The sequence below is a fragment of the Haliaeetus albicilla genome, chromosome 10 (assembly GCF_947461875.1).
Source record: "Haliaeetus albicilla chromosome 10, bHalAlb1.1, whole genome shotgun sequence".
Lineage (NCBI taxonomy): Eukaryota > Metazoa > Chordata > Aves > Accipitriformes > Accipitridae > Haliaeetus > Haliaeetus albicilla.
Genome location: NC_091492.1, coordinates 15101142 through 15126604, shown reverse-complemented (window position 1 = coordinate 15126604; position 25463 = coordinate 15101142). Strand labels below are relative to the sequence as shown.

Here is a 25463-nt window from a genome sequence, read left to right as displayed (position 1 = left end):
AGTATTTTTGCTGATGTGTAATTTTTTCTAGAAAAAAAAATTGTAGGTATTGTAGCTAAACTGGAATCCTTACATTAATGATACAAATGCTAAGCTATTTATACTCTGCGATACTCTGAAACCAGAGGTTTGGGTTAACCGTGTCAAGCCCACAAAAAGATAAAATAAGTGACAGTACTTTTAGCAGTGATGATTCTAAAACAATTAAGTAAAAACAACTGAAACACAACCAGTTCAGACTGCATCTTAAATGAAAAAAAAAAAAAAAAAAAAAAAAAAATCAGGCCCACTTTTATAGTTCTTCCATACAAGCTTCAGCAGAATTTAGGATGATACAATGATTTCAGGATCTGGCTACGAACACTGCACAGTTAAGGATTATAGCAGAATTCTTATGCCAATGTCATACATATTAACTACTTCAAACAGATTTATAACTATTGTTTCAGAGATATAGAATACATTGGGAATAAATATAAGAAATTTAGCATAGGTCATAAAGCAAAATAATGAGAAACTAAATAGCTTCATGTTAAAAATTCTCTTCTCAATGCGAAAACAAATCTTTCACTGAGGGAATGTTAGGATTACAGCTTGACTGTATTTTTATGCTTATAACTACCACTTTTTATGAAATACTTCTGGTATGATGGAGATGAAAAAGAACAGCATTTAAAAACCATGAATTAACTCCTTTTTACACTAAAGCATGTAAAATTCAGATTAAACAAAGAGCTAATCAGTTTTCAATTCATAATTGTTCTTTTTTCTATCTGGCACCTAGAAAGCATAGCAAAGGATGCATTAAAAATATTCAAACATCACTTAGGTAGTGCTTTGTTACAGAACAAATGGTAGTATGATTTCTTAGAGAAATATATACTTTTTTAATGTTTTCTAGAATTCAGGGAGGGAGGGAAGAACACTTATGTGGATATCAACAGTAAGTGACCTTTATTTTGTCTTCTCTGGGTGTATCCATGAATGCACAAGGATTCATGATATAGTAAGAGATACATAACACACATGCATGTGTGACAGCAGCTACAATACTATGTACTTGTATTTATTCAGTCTCTTCCAGCATTCACAGTGTGAGTCAAAAAATCTGCATGGAAAGGCTGAGCAGTCTGCTGTCCCCAGCCATGATTTATGCAGGTTGCACTACTGTAGTTGCAGGTGCAAACACGTTTCTCTTGAGGGGCTCAGCAGGATTTCTCAAAGCTACTGGAACACAGCTGGAGCTAAGCACAAAGGCAAACTCTGCCACAGACTGAAGGTCAAAACGGTTTCTGTTTATGCTAAATATCTTTGAAATAAACTCTCAAAGCACTTAAACTGGTTTTGCTTCAGCAATTTATTCATCCATTTCAGAATTTAGTAAAAAATAATTTAAAAAAAAAAACCAGCAGCCACATTTACTGGTGCTTGAGACTGTTGGGAAGGTAAAGATTGTAGAGAAATGTTTCTTCTGAAATACTGACAATGTGTGTGTATTATATATAATAGTTATTTAAGATCCTTACTAGCTCCTAGTTCTTAATGCATAATATCAGCTTTTAAAATGTACATAAAGTAAACCAAAACTAGACCAAATGCCTAAGTCTTTTTGAAACAGTGCATTTGTGTATTCATAAAGAGCACTTACATACTTCCTCACTCGTAGGCAAACAGCCATCAATATTTCCTGAGGTGTGGATTCTAAACAGAAAAAGTCTATTGTACTACAATACTAGTACAAATATACAGATGGAAAACAAAACAAAAATCAAAAAACTCAAGCCACCCCCCGACCCCCTGAAAAAAAAAACAACACCCTACCACCACAAAAATTGTAATGGATGCCTAAGTCTACAGAGTCAGAAATCCTTGTTTAGGAGGATCTCCTGTTTTATGCCATAAGACAAAGAAAAGTCTAATAATAGTAAGTGGTATAGTTTTTCATCAGTAGATAAGATTGTTTAATAGATTGTACTTCTATGTCAGTTGCTTACTATTTAAAACAAATTGTCACTTATACTTTTCATCCCAAGCTCTAAAACGTTTTAGTTCAACAGTTGTTTTTATGTGAATAAACTATAAGGAAGAACTTTTTGTCCGATAGTGCTAATAATTATTTCATATGACTGTTTCGATCCATACCTTCCATTTTACCAATAGAAAAATGGAGACACAAATAACAAAAAAAGTTTCAATAAGCCAAGGAGTACTGAAAGGAACTTGGAACGTAATTTGGACTGTTTCCCATTCACAGCTTTACAGTTGACCTAGCTCATACTCATTAGCTCACGCAAAGAGCATTCCCCTTATTCACCATTTACTATTTTACCATTTATAGCTTCTCTCCTTCGTACTACTTTTCTTTATGGCAAACCAGTGGATTTAACCAAGTTTCTTAAAGTTGAATATTTGAAAACAGACAAATACTACAATCTGGAAGTCAGTTCCATCTGACTTGCGAGACAGAAGGAGAGCACAGATATTATAGAAAGAGAAAAAAATAAAAATAAAAATCATACCTGAAAGCCAGCAAGAACATACAGAAACTTTACTCAAAAAATATACAAATAGTACTTCAAGTCAAGTTCACAATATAAAAGTATCAAAACTCAAAAGGATCATATACTGCCTAACTTCAGAAAAAAAATATGTAAGTATAGAAACATGTTATTCATGTAAGCACGTTATTTTTTTAAACTAAGTTTTGAATGTTACTCAACCCTAAGAAGAGATAAAGCATGTTTCATCAATTAATGTTTACTTTGTATGAAATTCAGACATTTGGCCACGTGAGTGACTTCCATCAGTCATAAGTCAAAAAGGATGAAAGATTCCAAGAAAACAGTGCAACATGGAAAGCTTTACTTAGTGTACTGAGCTCACCACTTTGTGACCAAGTTATCCTCCCTTCCACACAATTTACAGGCAAAACTCACCAGCAAGTTTTATAACTATATCTACACACATCTGATGCTATCCAACTTTCTTTTCAGCTGCATTCCTATCCCTCATTTCCATTCACTATTAACACAGATAGCCCGACAATGACGTTATCTCTTCCATTTGTACATTTTCTAGACCATTAATTTGGAAGAGTATTCTTTTATTTTAGCTATAAACTACTGTAGGTAGAACACCTACAAAAAAAAAGCACATAGAAGGGGAATACAAGTAAGAGATAAAAATCTAAGAAAAGGCTTGCTTTCTTAATTGATCCAAGCCATGTGAAAGGATGGGAAAAGATTTTTACCACTATGCAACATATTGAAATTAAAACCCAGTAAAACAGTGGGATTATGTACAAGTAGCTTGTTTAAAGTTTTGATTAAAAGCCACATGAAGAAAGAAGACAGAAGTAATGTAATGCTTGTGGGTAGAGGCATACCGTATTATGATAAACAGATACAATTCCAAAAACAAACCACCTTTTTGGCAACCAAGTCCCTTTTCAGAATAAGATGCAATCATTTTAGATTTTTTTCTTGTAAGAAAAAAAAAGTATTTCTTGATAGCAAGAGCACTAATGATTTTATCAGACAAACTCTGTACCTGAAACAGGAGCAATCCATTTGCAAACTAACTTTCTTTAAAGCTGGAATCTAACAAACTCTGCTAGATATTTCTAAATATCTTCTGATCCACAGTGTAAATCATTACTGCTAAAAAAAAGGAAAGAAAACAAACATTTTTATTACCTGATTTCCAAAGAGATTGAAACCATTAATTGCTTCTAAAGCTGCTTTTGCCACCCCCACGGAACTGAGGAGAAAACAAAACAACAAAAAAGCAGAGGTATCATAATTCAAGCCCAGACTAAAATTTAATACATTTGACAGCTTTCAGAACTATGATCTTTTCTTGATTTGAATTTTGTGCTTAACCTTTATGTTAATAAAATGATGATGCAGCAAATTTGGGGTTGTTTGGTGGTGGGTTGTTTTGGGTTGGTTTTTTTTGGTTTTGTTTTTTTTTTAAAACACATTTCAGCATTTTTATTTGTCTTCAAATGTCAGAGACCATCTGGAAAATGCACTTCTGCTCTCACCTTGCTACTAGACATCTGGCATTATGTATTTCAAGGTCTTGCTAACAGAAGATTTACTTCAATACAATTTTTCAATCCAGCTCTCAAGCATTAAACTTTAAAAGACTGAGTTCTAGCTAGCTTTCGATATAATAAAAGAACTCATTGATATGGATTCAGAAAAGGAGCATTTTCTGCTATCAACCATATAGTGAAACGTCTTTAATTTCACCTACTCCATGACCAGTATCCATCATGAAGAAAACAAGACCCAGAAATACTACCAACAAGCTTTCAAGTTAGCGAGTTCATGTTTAAAGACATTAAGCACTAAAATCACTAATCATTATACAATTTTTAATCAAATTATATACTAAAATATATTACTGATTATGAAAATCATACAGTACATATAAAAGTATACATAAGATGACTTTTTTAAAAGGCCTTTTCATTTTAAAAATGTAGTCTTATACTTTCCTTGTATTTAAAAAAAAGGCATTCTGTCTCAATGCACACACACACTTTTGATGATTATTTTTTTTATTTTAAAGAAAAGCTCAAGATAAGCTAATAGAAATCTACATACATTTGACAGATTTATATGAAATTTGAAGTATGACAGAGAGCAGAACTTTGAAATATTGTTTTAAAGAACATATAATTTTAGATAGGCCAACTTCACATATGTCCATTCAGCTGCAGTAAGGAACCTAAAGCATTAACATTCACATAAAACACCACATTTTTGCACATTGATTCCAAAATTCTAGATGTTAAGGTCACGGGGCATCAAAAAGTAAAATATTAAATGACCTAGTTCCCGACAGTGCTAGAGTTTAAAAACTTAATATGTAATGCTACCGGATTTCTGACAGTTCCACTATTGAATACAAGCACTCAAAGTAGGGAAAGGACTTTGCACTGCTTTCTAAGTGGTAACATAAAAGTATAGGAACTAGAAATATTACAGAAGTCTAGCTAATAAAACAAACACCTTTTACATTCTCTTAACCTATCCGGTAAAACAGATTGAGAGCACCCAGTAAAATAAAGCCTAGTATAATTCTCCCAACTTTATTCATAAAACTAAAACTTTAAATTATGCCTTTGTCTCCACTTAGCTACAGTGCCTCTGATCAATGCACCTTTATCTCTCTGCTTCATTTCTGTATAAACTACAACAGTGATTTACTGACTTCACTGACACCCCATGTGCTATCCCTAAACATCTGTCCCAGTTTTGAAGCTCCTCCTTCAGAATCAAGTTTCATCTTTCTCCCTAACTGCCCATTCCTTTAGATAGGAGCTCTGCTTTCCAAGTAGCTTACAATTAATTTGAAATATTTTTAGTCAAAAAATGACAATAAATGAGACAATAGAAAAGGAAGACAGCAGAATAACAGGAAAGTATAGATGTCTACCTTGTTATCTTAGAAGTTAACAAATCTGAAGACATATAGCAAAAGGTTGAAAAAGGAAAAAGCAGAATGAATCAGGCTAACATGACAGAAGATTCAGAGTTAAAAAAAGACCATGAGGGTAAACAAAAGTGACAGAACATAGTACGAGGACATAGATCAACACTGCAGGAAGAAAGCCTCCAACCTCAGCAAGATAAAAATCAATGGAAAGAGGAACTGAAAGGTTCACCCTTCCATAAAGCCTTCCCTATAAGGGAGAGGAAGTTGTTGACACTGTCCTCAGCTAACGACTGTTTAGATGCAGCTACCATGGTTTTTCCAGGTGGGCACAATACATAAATGTGGAGAAAAACAAAACCAAACCAAACACAGACACAAAACAAACAAACAAAAAAAACCAAAACAAAAAAAAGAACTCTCACAAACATCTACACTACTGTATATAGATGCTTGAAAAGTCTGAAGTTTTAAGAACTGTGAAAAGTCTGGGAAAAACAGAATATACCAGTTAATTTAACAGTTTACTTATTCGCACAGTAATTCCTTCAAATACTCTCTTTAAAAAAAAAAAGGACAGAAAGGGAGTTAAAAGTTTATATCCTTTTTTCTCTATTACTGATTATTCACTCAGCCAACCACGCTTTCGATTTTCTTGCCATCTTTTGTTTGGGATAAAAACTACACAGTACTGCCAAACAAGGAACAAAAAAAAATAGTTTGTCAGAGGACCCATGTGCCCAGATAACATGAGAACAACGTTGGCACAGAGATAGCTGTGACTGTGAAAAATTAAAGCATCCTTAAGGGTCTGAGGGCCACACTCCACTTGCAGGGAAACAGTAAAATTAACAACAATTAGGAATATGTACTTTGTGAACAAGACAGCCCTAGATACTTTTTTATAAAAATAATTAATGAAGCAACACTGAGTTAGAAAAAATACTCAGAAACTAATCATTAATAATCCTGAACTTCTGTGTAAGAGGAATTGTGATAGTACTGAACAAACAACTGCACTATCGAGCCCAAAAAACTTATAGCAACAAAATTGTTAGAAAACTGCAAACAGGGACATGTGCTTTAACCTTTATTCTTCTATACTTGATGCAGTATTTTGAGATCAGAGAAAACTTTTTACCTTACTGTAAATAAAGGGATCCAATTATGATTACACAGAAAATATTGAAAATAATTTTCAGTGTAAAAACACAGTGCAGTTACAGAATTTGTTTACTTTAAGTACTATTTTACCTGGGTTGGTTTTAATATTAGAAGTACTTTAGACACCGATCTCAGACTCTTATCATTCTTTTTAACTATTCCAACAGGTTTATAAACATCCATCTTTCTTTCTGAAACACTGCCAGAAATAGTACTCATAGGAGTTAATTCTAATTGGTTCAGCAAGAGAAAGCTGATTAGGTTAACTAAGTTCTGCTCTGAGCAGCTGCCATCAAATAGTGGTAAAATCCCTCAGTTCGGTACCTTCTGCTGATGAAAGCTTTTGGTACTGGAGAATGTGATGAAGGAATAAACTGAGCTCAGAAGTGTTGTGAATGTAATTATTTTTCTGGCTTTGTTTCAAATACTTAAAGAAAAATATAATTGTTCTAACAATTGCCCTATTTTAATTATAACCTAGCAATTGATCAAAGAAATTAGCGTGATGACTCACAACAGAACTTTTCATAGGAGTTAAGTATTATTATCAAACTGCGTACACAGAAAATGAAAATCGGAGAAATCCTGCACACTGAAATCTGTATCACGTGTTAAAATCTAATACTCTTCTTTTCCATTCCAAATAACACTTCTAATACCAACAGTCAGGTATTTTCAGAGCAGGAAAAAAGTTACTGACAAAAAGTAGAGAAGTAATAGTTGTTCAAACAGCAACAATGACTGGTATTCAGATAATGTAAAACTACTCACTCTATCCACAAAATAGGATGATACTGCTTGAAAAAAATTGAATATGAATATGGATTCTTTCCTTGAAATAATTTCTATTTTACATACTCGGTCATTATTCTACAATAAGAATAATACTTACTGTAATTGATCAGTATTTTTCTACCTCTAGTTATTCAAAGCCCCTGGAGACATCAGTACTCTCACAAGTATTATTTGCAAATGAAAATATAAATGACTCAACATTAAAATACTGCTTTCTTTCCCCCATCATGTAATATTTCTTCACATTACAATGGTATATCAAGCATTCCCTTCACCATACACACCTTAGATTACTAGATGTTTCATGGGTAACTGACAGCAGGAAGTTACTTTAAAACAAAAAAAGTCTGAGAACAGCTGTAGTATCAAGTATGTCTTCAAAAGACTGAACAAGCACAAAACATTGCACACTTCAGAACCATGATCACACTTCAGACACTTGTTTCATTCCTACTGATTAATACCTTCCTGTTGGGCAAATTAGAAAAGAGGTTTTATAATAAACATTATGCTCATGTCTTTCTACAGAAAATATATTCTTCATACTCTGCAACTTAGTAACAGAAAAAAGTGGACTGGTTTAAGAGTATGAATTAAAGGCAAAACGTATTTTAATAAATATGTTTCTTCCTCCACTCAGAAACGCACTATGAACATGCTGTGTTAACCTGCTGGACTGTATTCCCAGAGAAAAAGATGCTTACTTGGAGATGGCCCAAAAACAAAGCCTAACCCAAACTCTCTTTAAATATTCCTCTAAAAATTTCACAGGATCACAAAGTCATTGGTTGGGAGGGACATAGGGAACTCATCTAGTCCAACATGAAATCTCACTTGAAGCCAGATATAATAACCAAGACCGATTCAAGTAAACACAGCCTCATCTAGACAAGTCTCGAAAACCTCCAAGGATGGAGACTCCATAACTTCTTTTGAATACCCTGCTCTGGTGCTTCACTGCACTTCAGATGAAAAGGTTTCTTCTTAATGTCTATACTGAACCTTCCCAGCTGCAACCTGTAGACCCTACTATAGCTGCCAATTATTGTAATTTGTCACAGATTATCAAGAGAAGTCTTGCAATCATAATACTATGGGTAACATTTGACCCTGATCCAGATTTGGGGCAGGGGAAGCTGACACTAACCTAGAGACTTCCAGCTTGCTAAAAAAGCATTACTAAATTCACTTAAACATCATTCATAATTCCCAGTAACTTTTAATTGTTAGATTTACCCTCTTAGTAAAATACCTGAGGGCAAACACTAAAATTTGCATATTCTTAGCAACTGCTAATCGAAACACACATTAAAGCATATACATCCTTAATCCTCCTCCCATTCACAGTTTCTTGCCTCCATCCAAGAACTGTGCAGTTCAACTGGAACATCGAACACCACAAAGGATCTTAAAAAAAAAAAGCCAAACAACAAAACAAAAAACAAACCCACAACAACAATAATAATTTCATAATTAGACAAAACAAAATAGATCCAGGAAGGACAACACTATAGCAGTATACCTCCACTACACAGAAGAGCAAGATCGAGGCTCTACAGTCTTAGTTAGATTTGGAATATGAAGATACTGCACTTTGGCAACTTCCATATGTACTGTGAGAATAATGGAGATGTCAAAGACATTTTGCAGAGGTACTCAGCAGATGCCTGGAGAACAGCTTGATCAAATGGTTACAGGACAAATTAATTTTTCAGAAGTTCAGCCATGTGGGAAGGGGATCACACTATAATAAAAGCTGTTACAAATCTTGCCTTTGAACCCGTAAAAGACATGAATGTGCATACATCAGTGAAGACCAGGTCCACAGAGTGTTTTGCTATTTATCATTTATTAGAAGTGTTTTGAACTGTTCTAAGACAGAATACCAAGACTGTGTAAAGACTTAAAATATTTGCATCTTCTAACACAGGCCATAATTTGCAGTTATTATTCATGGACTTCATATTATACAACATCTTCTTTAAAAAGAAAGTCTATTTCAATAAAAGACAAGAATTAACTTGTAATTCTGAAAGCAAACACACACTGTATGTAGACTTACAGTGTGAGTTTTCAGGGCCAGGAGTATAGCATACTTAATACTGAAACTGAAGTGACTGGTTTGGAGTCCATAATCACTGAAGACATACATACGTCATTCATGACTAGCCCTGATTAGTTATAATCACTTCTTGAATTTTTTTAATGTTTTTTTTTAGAGCTCTCTTAGGTAGATACACTACAATAGGAGCATAACAAAGTATAGAGAGTATTTTAGTGTACCCAGGGCTTTCCTCAATAATATCTGAATACATCTTTTGATGCATGTTCCTCTTCCATTTTTTCTGATTTATGAGAACAAGGGAAATTGTCTACTGGCTTCCTACAGTGGAGCAGAGTATCAACATGCACACAAGGAATAATAAATAGGGGCAATACCTGTTTCTGATGACCAAAGTCTACTTCTTAAATTAGGACCAAGCTCTGTACTTCCTTTTGTGCCAGCTCAATGATCTGTTAGACTGGCTCAGTCCATCTCATAAAACTTCACCCTTAGAAAAACCAACCTATAAATGTCAGTCTAGATGAAGACAAGGCAACATGCCCATTTCCATCTCATTAAAATATGTTCAGTTTTCACTGGAGGAAATTCACGTACTGAATAACCAGAATGCTGCAAACAAGAGGAGACACAGGAGTTTCAGTGTTTCTTTTGCAAGTTTGTACAAGGTGAGATGCAGAAGGGCGTATATGATTCTTTAAGTGAACACTCACGTAATCTGGCATTTGACAATTTTACAGACCCAGGAGGAAGAAAAAACCCCAAACAACTAATGAAGCAGATTATATAACAACTTGGGAGTCTTCAGTTCTCAAACTGGTACTAAAACTCTACAAAAGCCCTGAAAAAAACATACCTAAATTAAGTGTTTTGCTGCAATGATGTGTAATTATATCTATACGTTAAAATACATGCCTGTATATGAGCTAAGAAAAATTACTTCATTCTGAAACGAGAACACAGATTCATTTGGCAACAACAAAGACTGGAAGAAACACACGTATTATTTGCAAGCCCATGATAATTACAATGATCAATGATATTTTAAAAATCCTAAGATATCCAAGCTATAGCCATTTTTATGATTCATAAAACCTCAGAAGTCAAAAAGTGAAGAAAACAATAGTAACGCGAGAAAAAGCAAGTTGTCAGATTACAGATTTGATCCTTCAAGATAGACAGCATGTGAATAATTCCACTGAAGTGAACTGGACCACTCTAATATTAAAATGTTAAGAACATTCCTAACTCTCTCACAGGACAGTGGTCAGAATGCTCACTTACTTGTGGCATCTGAAGAACCTGGAAAAGAACTTGTGCACTAGGCTATGTTCCAGTGTCCAGCATCTTCCTCCCAGCATGGTGGAGAAGAGAAAAATCTAGACTCATGATTCAACACTTTCTTATATCAGGATTTTCCTAAACATTTTTGTGGATCCCATCTACTGCACATGCCTCAAGAGTCTGAACTGTTCTGAACACAATTTTCAGAATTATATGCATGCACCTGCACATCATTATTGGAATTTGAATACTCAAATAGCTAAGCATCTAGGTGGTTATTTCAGCACGCATATGATGATGAAATTATGCTTCACGTTTTTCCCCAAATACATCTCTTAGTCTTTAGAGAACCTTAATTTAGTTCAAACGGTATTTTAATGCATTATTATTTTTAACTCTGCCTATGAATTCTTTTTATTCATATCACATTTACTTACTTTGACTGAAAGAGCTACATTCGCTCACCTACCTTGAATGCAGCTCTGGACTGCCATTGTTGTATTTACTTCCTCTTTCCCAGACACCAAAATCTGGTACACGATAGGCTCTTTCCACGCAAAACACAAGATTTTGAATGAAGGACACCTGTAGGAAAGAAAGATAAGTGACTGAAGGAAAATTAAAGCATATTTTCTTCTGTTCATTTTTTCAAAAAGACAAAGTTGTTTTTCCTCAGCCATCATAACTGTGCCTTCCATCCTTTCCCCCCCACCCCAGAGAATGATGTTCCCAAGTTCAGATATTCACTTTAAAACCAGTTTTTAGTCACAAAATATTAAGAGCTGTCCCAAATTAGGTGATGATGTGATTTATGCAAAAGTTCCTACAAAGGCAGTAATAAAAATGATTTAATATTCAAGACAATACTTGAAGAGGTCCAAAAAACTGGCATTTTGATCTTTTAAAAAATTTGTCCTAAAAACAGATCAGAGAGCAAAAGAAATTAAATCCTACAAGATTAGGACACAGAAATCTTGGTGCTATTTCTTAATTCATTGTAAGAGAACTGATATGCCAAAGTTTTATTATATTAGCTCCAGATAAAACATACTTATGTGGATTCAAACACACTCCTTTATAAAGAGAAATAAAACTCTGAATGAATTTATTATCATTAAAATCTCCTCTTGGATCAACATGTTGCAACTGAATACTAAGGTATTTAAGGGTATTTTAAGGTATTGAAGGTGTATTAAACTATAGCTGGGGACTTATTTAAGCAGATACTTTTTCCTCATTTATACCGTTGAAAGAGACATTTGGAGTTGCTCAATTGTAGAAAAGTTAAATTGATGATAAATTTTACAGCTCACTTCAAAGAGTCCACAGATTATAACTTACAGGAAATTTAACCACAGACACAAGATTTACACTGGTTCATGCACCAAAGCAGGTATTTCATCCCCTCCCATCCAAAAAATTCTAGGGTATTTCTGTGGGAAAAGAGAATCTTGCAACAGCTATAAACACAACCATATTGGGGAACTACACAGGAGGATCCACTTTACTACAGAAAAGTGATTATTTTTTTTTTTTTAATGAGCTATGAGATAAAAAACCAAATCTTTTACTGAAAGGTTTTTGCTTCCATTTTTATTTACCTGCATACCTCTGGTTTTTCTTTTTGTCTCCATTTTTCATTAAATCTTAAAAAGTTACTATTTCAGATACAGTCTTTATGCTAATACCAGTCCACCAGTGATACACATAATTCTATACTCACTTGTCTCTCTATATATTATCTGGCTTTGCTAAAATTTCACTGTGGCATGCTCATATACAATTATCTGTACGCTAAATCTTTTCATAGCTAATACTGCCAAGGAAACAGACTGTTCCACTGTTCAGATATGGCCACTATTATTCATCCCTTTAATTTAGCATTTGGTTGTATTAAAATGAACTTTCTCTGAATGAAGCTAGAACACCCAGTGATTAAGAGAGTGGCTTCTCCTATCTCTATCATTAACTGAAATTTAGATGCATCAGCTAAATGAAGAAGCAAAGAGCACCACATGGAAATACATAACCTTACCGATAACTTTCTACCAGTGATGATGTTCAGAACATGTGAAAAAAATGGTCAATTACAGATATTTTATGAGACTAACTAAGGGTTTCCAAATAGCAGATTTACAGAAAAAAGGCAGCAGATAACTGGTTGCAAACCAAAACCTTCAGAGAGCAATCATTTGTATCATGGCCATGTAAATGCTATAACCAAGTCAGTGCTAAAGCACTTACAGAAATTATGGACTGTGTGTGTTAAGCTTCTTTATCCAGAAGCCAAGCATGTGGAGAGCAAGGTGTAATAAAGAATACACATGCAGCATGGATGACTGCAAATACTAGTGTTACTCTGTTTTATGTGTAAATAACTGCTCTCAAATTCATTCACTTGCACAATCATATACTGTTCTCTTTGTTGTGGATGCAAAGGTGCAATTAAATTAATTTTTCAACTGCAAACAGATGCAACTAGAGGGTAACTCATTGACAGCTGCCATGCCTGACATCAAGCAGCCTAGTATACAATGATTGCCTCCGAAGCCAACAGTTCTGTGTACAAACATATTCATGCAGACAGCTTGCCAAATGTCACCCATCTGCCAGCACCTTTCACTGTGCTAGCACTGGTTTGAAACGTTCTCTCTATGAAAGGAGACTAAATACATCATGAAATGATATCATTGGAAAGAAATATCCAACTTGATGCTTGGGTAGCAGATTGTCACATCCACAGTGCTGCCAATGCCACTATGCTGAGTATTATCTCGACACACAGGAAAAATTGGAAATACCATAATTATGTGGCGTTAATAAGATCTGAGAATGTATGCAACTGCTGAAGCTATACAGAGACTAACAGAATGTACAGATCTGTGGTAAGACAATCTTAGTATAAATCTCCATAGACCACAGATTTCTAGGGTACAGTTGCAATGAAAACTACATGCTGACATTGAAGTGGAGAATATCCACTGACTGGAGAGTCTATACACATGCATTTTTTTCTGCAGATTCTGTAATTAAATGCAAACATCTGGAGGATAATATCAATTATAAGTCAAGCTAAATAAATACATAATTATATACATTTGCCTCCTCACAAACATAAAGGCAATTCAGAGAAAATAATATAGACCCATCATATGATCTAACTAAGCAAGAAAGCAGACATGTTGCATCACTTAGCTTTCTTATTATCTAAAGAAAAAGCATTAATAAAGATGTATGTTCTAGAAATATAATGCAAATGTACTATTACTGGAAAAATCTCCCTTTTTTTAAAATGGTAGTACTATAAGTGCATTTAAGCTTTTTAAGGCCATACACCAGCGACTATTAAACAGACCAGAGTAAATTCAAACAAACCCAGATTAAGAAAATCGGGGCAGGGGGGGTGTGGGGTGGAAATTATCTATGCTTTCTATTCCCATCTCAAAACATAACCTCATTTTAGAGGAGGACAGCAGATTGTCCTGACATGACTTGTCCTCAAGTCAAGGCCACGGTGGCTATTATTATCTTATTTACAGAACAGTTGACAATCTTACAAACATCTCTTACCATGATATAAAATTGGTTTATTTTCAATTAAAGATACAGCAAAACTTCTTAACACCCATAGGTTCATAAGTATTTGAAGAAAGTCCTTCAGCTTTCCGGAAAATTAACTCTATTATGTATTATATTGAAATTCCACTGGACAGAACGTACTGACAGTTTGAAATGAGGTGAAAAGTGAGAGCAACATAACTAGAAGGTAACTGTCCTAATAGACCTTTTAATTCTTGACCTTGTACCTTTCAGAAATAGCAGCAAATGTCATGTTACATTCACTCTTTGCATATCTAACACTTTATTAGCTATTAATTTATTTCACTATCCATTCATTCCATTTATCTTTTCTGACTTCCATTAAAAGTGGAAAAAATCTGCAGTGTATTTCCAGAACAATTATTTTACAGTTGGTAATTAAATAAAACCAAGAAAAAACCCAACAAAACAACTTAATAAAGCATGTGTTTTAACATCAGGAATCGATTTGTACCTCATCTGTGTTGTAGATAATCTGCAGCCCCGAAGAGATCATCTCAACCAAATAGAGGAGAAATAACGACACAGCATTTATCTGAAGTAATTGAAGACAGAAAGGAAACAATAATTAACATTATGTTTATTGGAGTAATATAAACAAACAAGCTAAATATGATATTACTCACTAACAAAGATGGTCCCACTATAACACAGTTTTGGTTCTTCAAAAATATTATCCTTATCTACCAATATGCTAGATGTAACGATGTGGAAACAATCAGTAGGAAGAAACACCACAAACACTGTCCTCTAAAACTTCTGCTGCAGTATTGAAACTCTGGTATTAAAATGTTTTTGCTTAGGCGTACTGCTTTGACCCATCACTTCAGTCACAAGCTGTTTCACGTTTACATATATGACAATTTATTAGCAAGTGGAGCACCAAGAAGGCAAGTAGCATATTGAATAGTACACAGCATATCTAAAAAAGCAAATCACTTCATCCCTAACTGGAATTTTAGGGTTATCAACTGACAGAAGTATAATTACAACATTCAGATATGATCACATTTGTGAAAAACCATTTTCTTTTGTAGCTGTACATGGCATTAATTATTAACAGTAATTACCTTCAGCAGTTGTACAGATGAGCATCATAATGTCAATTTATTAATGAATCAAAGAAAACTGCTTTTGTTACACAGAATTCTAGCATAATTGAGAATTTGTACAACTTCAATAGAGAAAGTAAGTTCATCACAATAACTTGCTTGAACGAGCTATAAAACCACAATCTCAGTATATGAAATTTAGTGAAACCATCTAGAACAAAAAAATGGATTATCTGAAACATAGAAGATTAAAAATAAGGTCCAAATTCTAAAAATTCCACAAGATTTAAAGACCACTGACTCCAGTTTCTTAATACAATCTGAAAAGCACCAAGTACAGCAAAAATGGCAGACCAGCTACATAATCTATTCCATTCTTCCCAACTGAACTACCTCAGTTACTCTGTTTTCTGTTGTCTCCACAGAGCTGAAAACTCTCTATTTTTTGACATTTGCTGATGACAGAAGGGAATGTGCATTCATGTTTACGGGAAGGGTTGAGTTGCCACAAAAAACAGAGATTTTGAACTATCATACACTGCTCCCCAGGCCCCAAAATTATTGTATCCTCCTGCAGATAAAAGGTACGTATTCTCAGGAAGCCTCACATAGAAGTCCAAAATACTAACTTAGGATAACCCCACAAATAATTTTTCTCAGAATATATATTTTCTGAATTCAACATATTTACTGTACAAAATATTTAAGCGATGTTGTCACCATTAAATTAAATAATTATCAACCTACTGTCACTTCTGAATAATTTCACTAGCAATTTCTGAACTAGAAAGAGTACATAGAGTTATGGAATGCAAAAGAATAAGGTCATGAATGCAAAAAAGGATCTGAAGGTAAAGAGAAGGGAAAAAAAAAAGAGTAAGTCAACACTTTGGAAAATAAGACAATAAAACAATCAATTATGCAGAATCTGACTAGGAACCACTACACAAAATAGTGAACAATAATTTTTAACCAGACAAAGCCGTTGACAGTGTAACACTAAATCTTTACTATGAATGAAAATTGCTCAGACCTATGAAAAATTAAGCTGGGAACGTTAATAAAAAAATATATTATTCAATGTAAGATTACACTAAATCTTTCACTTTACTGACTACTTCAACATTTTTTTGCCAGAATTATTTATTGACAGCCATCTGTTGGTCTCAAAAAGAAGCAACTTCATAAACAACCAACCATCTACCTCCACAAATCCCAGTTATTATAGAGCCTTCTGGCCAAAACATACCACTGAGTTATATTTCCAGTCTTTTTCACCCAAAGATGCAGAAGGAATCTCAGTTTTATCAAGTACAACACATCTAACACAAATCTAAACAGACAGCTGCATCATGAAAGAATGGAGACAACAATAACATTATTTAAAATCATCCAAGCTTTTGTTTACACACACATGCATATTTTACCTGAAGGTGACCATATTCCTTATGGGAGAAGACCTCATCTCCAGTGTGTGCACTGAAAACAGAATGAAGACATTCAGATGGTTTGGGGTCTTGCTTAAATTGCTGAACCTGAAGGTGAATTAAAGGCAAAACATAAAATCAAAGTCAATAATTTCAGTATGTTGGGCATTCACAAATTCACTATATAACTCAGTTACTTCACAATATCTGGGTGTGACCACTACGTAAAAAAAACTTATAAACAACAGTTCCTGAAACTTATCAGAAACTATTTCATACATACTCAAAGTATACATAAAGAATACAAATATTGAACCCATCTATTCAATCTCTTTGGGTTTGGTAGAAAAAAAATCTGTAATAGATAGCTACAGATGCTTAGTCACTTTCATGTTCTGGACATTTTACTGGAGCTCAAATCTTAGCAGAAAGCATGTCAAAGCATGTCACGCCTACCTTGAATTCAGAGATCTGAAATGCACATAGAGAATCCTGACCCATAAGCTCTGTCCTGGTTTCAGCTGGGATAGAGTTAATTTTCTTTCTAGTAGCTGGTATAGTGTTATGTTTTGGGTTCAGCATGAGAAGAATGTTGGAAACACACAGATGTTTTCACTTGTTGCTAAGCAGCGTTTATACTAAGTCAAGGATTCTTCAGCCTCTCAGGCCCAGCCAGTGAGAAGGCTAGAGGGGCACAAGAAGTTGGGAGGGGACACAGCCAGGACAGCTGACCCAAACTGGCCAAAAGGGTATTCCATACAGCCAGGACAGCTGACCCAAACTGGCCAAAAGGGTATTCCATACCATGTGATATCACATCTAGTATATAAACTGGGGAGAGTTGCCCTGGGGGGATCTCTACTCAGGAATTAACTGGGCATTGGTCAGCGAGTGGTGAGCAATTGCTTTGTGTATCACTTGTTTTGTATATTCCAATCCTTTTATTAGTATTGTCATTTTATTATTGTTATTATTATCATTATTATTTTATTCCTTTCTATTCTACTAAACTGTTCTTATCTCGACCCATGAGTTTTACCTTTTTCTTTCCGATTCTCTTCCCCATCCCACTGGGTGGGGGGGAAGTGAGTGAGTGGCTGCGTGGTGCTTAGTTGCTGCCTGGGGTTAAACCACAACAGGCTCTGAGCAGGGTCACCACTTTTCCCTAGCAGACTACATGAATTCCAGCTACTCTCTCACATACGGGGCAAACTGCCCTCCTTACCTTCCTGGCCTGTCCTAAAGAGCCCGCATCCATCCACCACACTGTTCCAGTCACTTGAGCTGTCCTACCACAGCTCTGTGATCCCATGACATCACAGCCCTGGAGCTGCATACATACTTCTAATTCCTCCATTTTGTTCCCCAGGCCGCATGCATTAGTGTATGGGCATTTCTGAGAGGCACCCAAGTATGCTGGTTTCCTAGAAAGGGTATGAGAACCTTCTTCTCCATAATGCTGTCCCTTAGGTACCTCCTTATTTCCACACGTATGCCTGGGACAATTCCACTTCAGTTAATGCTATGTGCCTTCTGTTCACATCACTCCAGGCCGTTTGCTTGCCTAGTCCACCCACCACTTCCTCACTTGACTGTTGAGCACTCTCTCCCCCCCATCACCATTCCTAGTTTAAAGCTCTTACTGGAGCGCAAGGGCCCAAATCTTATGTTGGGAACAATAGTTTTAATATTTTTAGTGATCATGATCCATGAAATTTAGTAATTATTGTTGTACCATTTGACAATGTGGCAAAGGTTTTAAAACAAAAGAAGAAATTATTATTGTTGTTAATAATAATAATTTTTAAGCCTTCTAGGTCATAGACCTACAAAAAAGTGTTCAGAAATTGCCACCTGTAGATCACGTAACAGATTAAAAGCTGCAAAAGCTAAGAATATCTAGTATAAAAGAGCACATGGGAAAACAAAGATTTATTTTGGTGAGCACAGTTTGTGACATTCAGATGTACAGTGAAATGTTTACAGATACTAGAAGGCAAAGCTGATAGCTTAAAAAGAAAACATGAAGATCACAGATAGGAAGAATAGTACCCCAGACTAAAGTGACTTTTTATTCACGGACACTATCATTGGACTTCACAATGAGCCTCTAAGATACAGAATCTCTTATGATGGAGATGGAATGCAGTAAGATGAATTACTAATACAAGAGGTTAACAACAAAGGAGAGAAATAAGAACTACCGTGGTTTTAAAGTAGTTTTGATTCCTTTTTCGTTGCAAAATACAATGCCTGCTAGCTTACAAAACCATTTGAGAAAACAATCCAGACTGTCAGAGAGCTGCCAATAGGGCAGAGAAAGGAAAACAAATTCACAAAGAAAAGAATGAATGTAACAGAAGATCCTTCTCCATAACTCTTCAAGTCATGCTGTGCTCTCCAACAAACAGTTTTTGAATTTTCTAACCATCATTGCCAGTACGTGGTCCATATTTCACAACATTTTCAACAGTGATCTTATCTTCATGGGATATTCTTCTCTACCAACAAATCATACATAGCATATAGCATGTGCCCCAGAAGCAAGAAAATGAATACGATGTGGAGTTACCATCTCTAGTCCATGAACACTTTCAGTACATTTCAGGTCATAACTCATATGTTAATGAGCAATAGAATATAACATCTGCAATTTCTGTCACAAACACCATCACCTATGCAAGTCACTCCTTGGGCATATATAATTCATATTATTAAAAAATATCTTCCTTCTACATAAGGCCAGCACGTAGAGTCTCTCAGAATAAAGTCCAGTTTGACTTATGTCTGTTAGGAGACTGTTCATTACTGCAGGAAGAGGAAGCATTTATAGTAATCAAGGCAAAAACTGACAACCAGTATGTCAGCAGTGTGACACCTGTGTTAATTTAATACTCATTATTCATATCTGCACTCATCACCCACAAAACAAACCACTGTATGTCAAAGAGAAGAACAACAGCTCAAATATAACAAGATCAGTTTAGGTCAAGATTATTAAAGATATCAGACTACAAAGAAACAGTCTAAGAAAACTGAAAAAAACCCCACATCAGCACAAATACAATGGGCAATACACCTCATTTGCTTATTATTATTACTGATATCACATGCCTACGGACTTTACATTTCAGTTTGTGTGCTTCGAAGTGATGGAAGTTATGTGGTAACATGAGAATTATTTTTAATAATACAGTTAAAACTCAGCAGCACAAAACTTAAAATAATCACATGGAATACAGACAGTTAACTACCTGTAGAATTACTGCTAGCCACTATGCAAAATTAATCCACCACATCTAAATTTTAGTAAGAAGAAGCCCTGAATATCCAAGAATGTTCAGGGTATACTCCCAAAAGGATTACAGGCTGAATAAATCAACTATATTATAGCATAAGTAAATTACTCTTATTTTTGTGTATTCATCTGTTGTTGCTGCCCTTCTGAATTTACATCATTAGGTCAAAGAATACTGGAAAGTGACTGCTAAAGAAACCAAGCAAAATAATCAAAACAATCACCTAAGTAAGGAGCACAACTGCAAATGCAATAACCAAGTTAACAGTGCAAAGAAAACTCTCCAGCCTTAGATAAAAGAAATTCTACATCTTTCCATTTAAGCGCTAAAAAGACATAAAAAAACCCAACCCCGATTATTAAAGGTCTGATGTTTAAATGGGATAAATAACTGCAAAAGGAACCCAAGGAAGTTTCAAGTATACCCTGCAGTTTACTTTGCAAAAGGCTTGTGTCTTCTATACCCTAAAACAATGCTGCGACCTGACAATAATGAAGCAGCTGTTCTTAGCTGGGCCACACAGTAATACTGCATTCCCCTTTTGAATTTTATCTATGTTTAGAAGTTAGTTTTCACAGTTTAATTAATCCCTTAGAATTAAGTGAGTGCTTGTGTCCACACTACAGTGTTTTACCTTATCGGCCTGGCGCATATAGCAGTAGAGAATTCCCCTCATACACTTTATAGCAGAATGCTCCAGTTCATGAGTCCTTCCCTTGTCATCATCAATACGCCTGCGTAAGAGAGATAACTCATAAAACAAAGTGGAAATGCATCAGGGGGAGAAAAAGAAAAAGACACATTAGCGCTTTGGAGTATTAAGTATTTAACTAACATTGTTTTATAGTGGTACCCATGCTCATATCAACATATTTATAGCCCTGCCCATCCTTCCTTAATTAAAAAGAAAGAAAAAGTTTTCTAGTTTATATTGCAACTTACACAAACATTCCTATTTCAAAATTAAAAAAAAAAATAATAATCCTTCCTGATATTATAACATTGCAAGCCACTGTTCTATGTTCCTTGGCAGATCCAAAACACAGACAATTTCTCTTTAACTCTAAAAAATATCTGCCATTCATAATCAACGTCACTTTCCTGATGATGTTGATAAACTACAGCTGTGCATACAAGAGTCTGAAAGTTCACTACTCTGAAAGTCCAGAAATGTGTTTCAAGATACCTTGTTATTTTTATACCTGAAATCAAACAATACTCACAATTACTATATTACTAAACATATATTAAAAACAATGCCAAATCCTAAGTTATTTTATCTCTAAGAAATGTATAGTGTGTAAACAACCTTGATCATTGCATTCATGTGTTCTGTCTTTTCCAGTTCCCAATTTTTGATTGAGCCTTTCAGGGTGAAAATAATATTTTCTTACGTATTCGTAACTTAGAACAACATGTCTCTGATACAAATACGCAAAACAGCACAATATGCTCAATGCTATTTCTCAGTCCACTTTATAGCTGTTACTAATTTGAATACAGGTAAGTGGATGATAACTACACTGCAAATTAAGCATATCCTTTTCTACCACACTTACCATGTTAGTAGTTTATGCTGAGGTTCTGCTACCTGCACTGAAACTCAGGAATGTAGTGATAACTTCTAAAAGCATACATGTCCAGAAGTCATGCTATTTAAATAATAATCTTATATCTAAGAAATATACTTGCTTTCAATTACAAAGTTGAAAAAAGGGGGGGAAAAGCAACCCAAGGAATAAAACCAGATAATGCACAATTAATAGGTTAAGAATTTAGTATTTATTCCCAACTTTACCATAAATCCAAAGAGCAATAAGAAGCACATGTAAAAGCCCTGAAGTTTTCATGTTACAACATTTCTCTTCTATTCATAAGAGTAGTGTTTGTTTTCTTAACATGCTCTCAAGAAATTCAGCTTTTATAAAAGTGAACAGCAGCACTGGCATGAGTCAAGCACAGTAATCTGCATGTAGTAGATAACACAACCTTCCACATGAGTCTTGTATCTTGGCTCATTTCAGATTTTTGCCGTTCACTTAATTTCAGTCATCAACCTTTGCCCATCAAAGAAAATTCGGTGCACAGCACCTGAAGTTCAGGGCCCTGTTCTGAGCATAATTGGACGTAACACAAACTATTTATCTTGCCACTTTGCCCTTCCTTCAACCTGCATCAAATTTCACATATCATCTTCTATGATTCTACATAGTGGAAATTAAAGACTGAATAACTCAGGCAACATCATGCCATGCTCTCTTCTATGAGTTGCTGAAAATTCAAAGCAATCACCCCTGCCCCTTTCATTCGTCCTTCTAAATTTTTTTTGTTGTTTTCAAATGCTTTTATGTCACCAACAGAAAGAGGAATTAAAAGAAAAATGCAAAGATTTCAATATAAGAAATGAAAGTAATCATTACACATTCTGAATGTTAATTTCCTTAAAATTTTTGCTAGTCTCAAAATTTTGAAACCCATTAGATCTCAGGCACGGCATCTCCAGAAGTAAAGGCAAATCTCTGTATGTCTTCTCTTTCAAAAAGCATCATTTTTTAACAACACTTCCTAGAAGACAACTTTAATAACTGTTTCTTCAGATTGGTGTCAGGGGTATAGAATCTAAAGCAATAAATGGAGACAGAAAAGAAACTCAAAACTTTTTATCTGCTAAGTAGATCATCTTTACTTCAACAGTAGCTCCTCATATTATTTCTGGTCCTTCTTCTGTACAGTATACTAGAATTTTGTCCAAGATTGTGATCACTACCCCAATACAAGAAGTTGATTACTAAAGAGAGTAAATTATTCAATATCTGCACACCATCTTCTTTCTTAAAAACACCACATTTCAGTTATCATCACCTCCGTGTTTTCCTGGGTGGCTGGGGTAGCAAGGTTGGAAACAAGGAATACTAAATCTCAGAAAGCAATTTCCATAATTATTTGACGTAAAGGAGAGGGAATTATGAATTAATTATTATGGGATGTAACTCTCCCATAGTTCTTAAGGTCATATACACCATGCAAATTCCTAGCCTACTTCTCTAATGAGTCAACCGGGGAAACGGACAAAACAGAAAGTAAGAAGAGCTAACAACTGAGATGGCCCAGCCTTTGTACCTAGCAAGGAAGATAGTCACGACTACTTCCCAAGTACACATTTCTCAGCATTCAAGGATTCAGTCTCCTGCAAGTACCCGGATTGTTACTACCTGCAGCAACCCTGCTTCTGCTCTGCACTCTCCTACTACATTTAAAATGAGCAGTATTGCATGAGTAGTTTGCCACAATAACCTTTTTTCTTATAGCATGCATCAATTCCTCTGTTTCAGAATATGGGTACCAATTAAATTATATGAAAACATGCTTACTTACCAAATTAGAGTGACATTTTTTAACCTAATAGCTACATAAGTATTTTATTGATATTTGGAAACATGTACTATCCCTATGGATTTACAAAACTATTTTTGATAAAGCTTCATCTTTTAAAACATTCCTGGGGAACTCCATAACAGAAAGAATGTAACATGGCAGAGACCTGAGTTTAGAAGTTAGTCACCTGTAAGCAAGGGCTAGTGCCCAGGCACATGCAGCACAGTAAAGACTGTCGTGTACTTTTGCCTTTCGGTTATCGCCATATGTCTTTGTAGGAAACAGACCTGTGGTTGGGCTTTGATGAAGCAGCAATGTTGACTTAACTGGAAAAAGGAAAAAAGAAGAAGTGGTATTAACAACACTTATGTTTCTTCCAGTTTCTACACAGATTTTCAGGAATAAATCAAGATGTGAACAACCTGTTAGAGCAAGCACAACATAAAACAGAAGAGAAAGAAAGGTAAGGAGAAAGACACATGCAAAGAATTTTGTTACCTTGTTTTTACAGTCAAATTAGACCTTTTTACAAAAACTCAGTATTCAAAACTATTTATATGGCTCTGTTCTAGTACAGCCCACTCAGTACAGAATATCTACAATGCAACCCAGTAATTTCCCTATTATGAAAAAAAAAAAAGGGGGGGAAGGGGGCCTACGGTATGTCAACTGCCCCCCCCCCCCCCCCCAATTTAAATAGTTAAACTCTGCAGAACTCTAAATTCATAAAAATTAATTTTTTAACTTAGGCCAGATGATTGTATCAATATTTTTAAAAAAGGAAAGGAAGGAGGAAGTAATGAGAAAGGACGACTACAACTATTTAACTCAGTACCTTGACATAAAAATAGAAAAGACAGGAATTTTCAAGTTGTCAAAACTGAATTAGAAAAAATACTAAATATTACTTTCATTCACTTTGTACTTTAATACTTTGCACTTTCTGAATTTTTTTCCTAAAATTGTATCATAACCAGTGTGCTACAAGATACAAGATTGAAACTGGGCTTAATGTCCTTCAACATGACCTTTCTAACAATAACCTGTTCATTATAAGACAAGAAAGCAGGTTTTTTTCCATAATGTTATCAAGCATCAATTTAAAAAAGCCTCTTTACCGGGGCTTATGGCTTTTTGCATTATATTCTTCAGTGACTTAGTATCTTATAACAAGAACTTTGATAAAATGTTACCTGAAAAAGTCAATATAGACTATTCTAAAATGAAGTATAAATTCAGTAGTAAATTTTTACTGAGGCAGCAGACTGCTTGCAACATAAGTGCCTAACAGATAAAGAGCAAGCACCACCACAGATTTGCTGCTGCCAAGCATTAAAAGTAAATAGAACAGTGATCTCCTCTGTAAGAAAGATAAAAGCAATGCATCTACAAACAGCAACACATCTATGGATAGACCAGGCACAACTCACAGATTTCACTTCAAAAAGCGATTTGAAGGGAGTCTCATCCCACATTTTTAGAATGATGGAAAAATTGTTCACTATTTTACACTGTTGCCTGACTAAAACTTAAATTTTAAACAGTCAATTGCACAGCCATTAAAAAAACTGATTTTAGAATACAGGCAGGACTTTATTATAACACAACCCCTCCAACCCCCAAAACAATCAAAATAAACCATTGCTTCTTTAACATGTATGGTTTTGACTTAAAATGATCACATAATGAAAAGAAAAACACTCAAGTTGGCCATTGCTTCTTTAACATGTATGGTTTTGACTTAAAATGATCACATAATGAAAAGAAAAACACTCAAGTTGGCTTAAAATAAGTTAGCTAACAGATAAAATTTCAGCACAAAAATACATTAGGGGACCATTAATAACAAAAATTAACTTCTCACTGATTACCTGACAAACTGTTTTTTAAGCACTAAAAGAAAGCTTTTTTCCATTTAAATGTTTCCTCAGCTGTATCTGGCTAATGCCACAATACTAAG

General features: G+C 34.8%; 1 protein-coding gene across 10 annotated transcripts in view; it reads right to left on the bottom strand.

The window, feature by feature from the left end:
• Positions 1 to 25463, bottom strand: part of PHKB (phosphorylase kinase regulatory subunit beta) — an 89674-nt gene that overhangs the window by 54252 nt on the left and 9959 nt on the right. For 8 of the 10 annotated variants that reach the window (XM_069793591.1, XM_069793590.1, XM_069793593.1 and 5 more), the window contains 6 exons: positions 23691 to 23829; positions 20763 to 20862; positions 16830 to 16937; positions 14805 to 14885; positions 11220 to 11335; positions 3696 to 3759 (listed from right to left, as the gene is read on the bottom strand). In XM_069793591.1, coding sequence (XP_069649692.1) covers positions 3696 to 3759; positions 11220 to 11335; positions 14805 to 14885; positions 16830 to 16937; positions 20763 to 20862; positions 23691 to 23829 — 608 coding nt within the window. Of the gene's footprint in view, positions 1 to 3695; positions 3760 to 8711; positions 8812 to 11219; positions 11336 to 14804; positions 14886 to 16829; positions 16938 to 20762; positions 20880 to 23690; positions 23830 to 25463 lie in introns of those variants that run through there. The other 2 variants (XM_069793598.1, XM_069793599.1) reach the window with 2 other exon arrangements.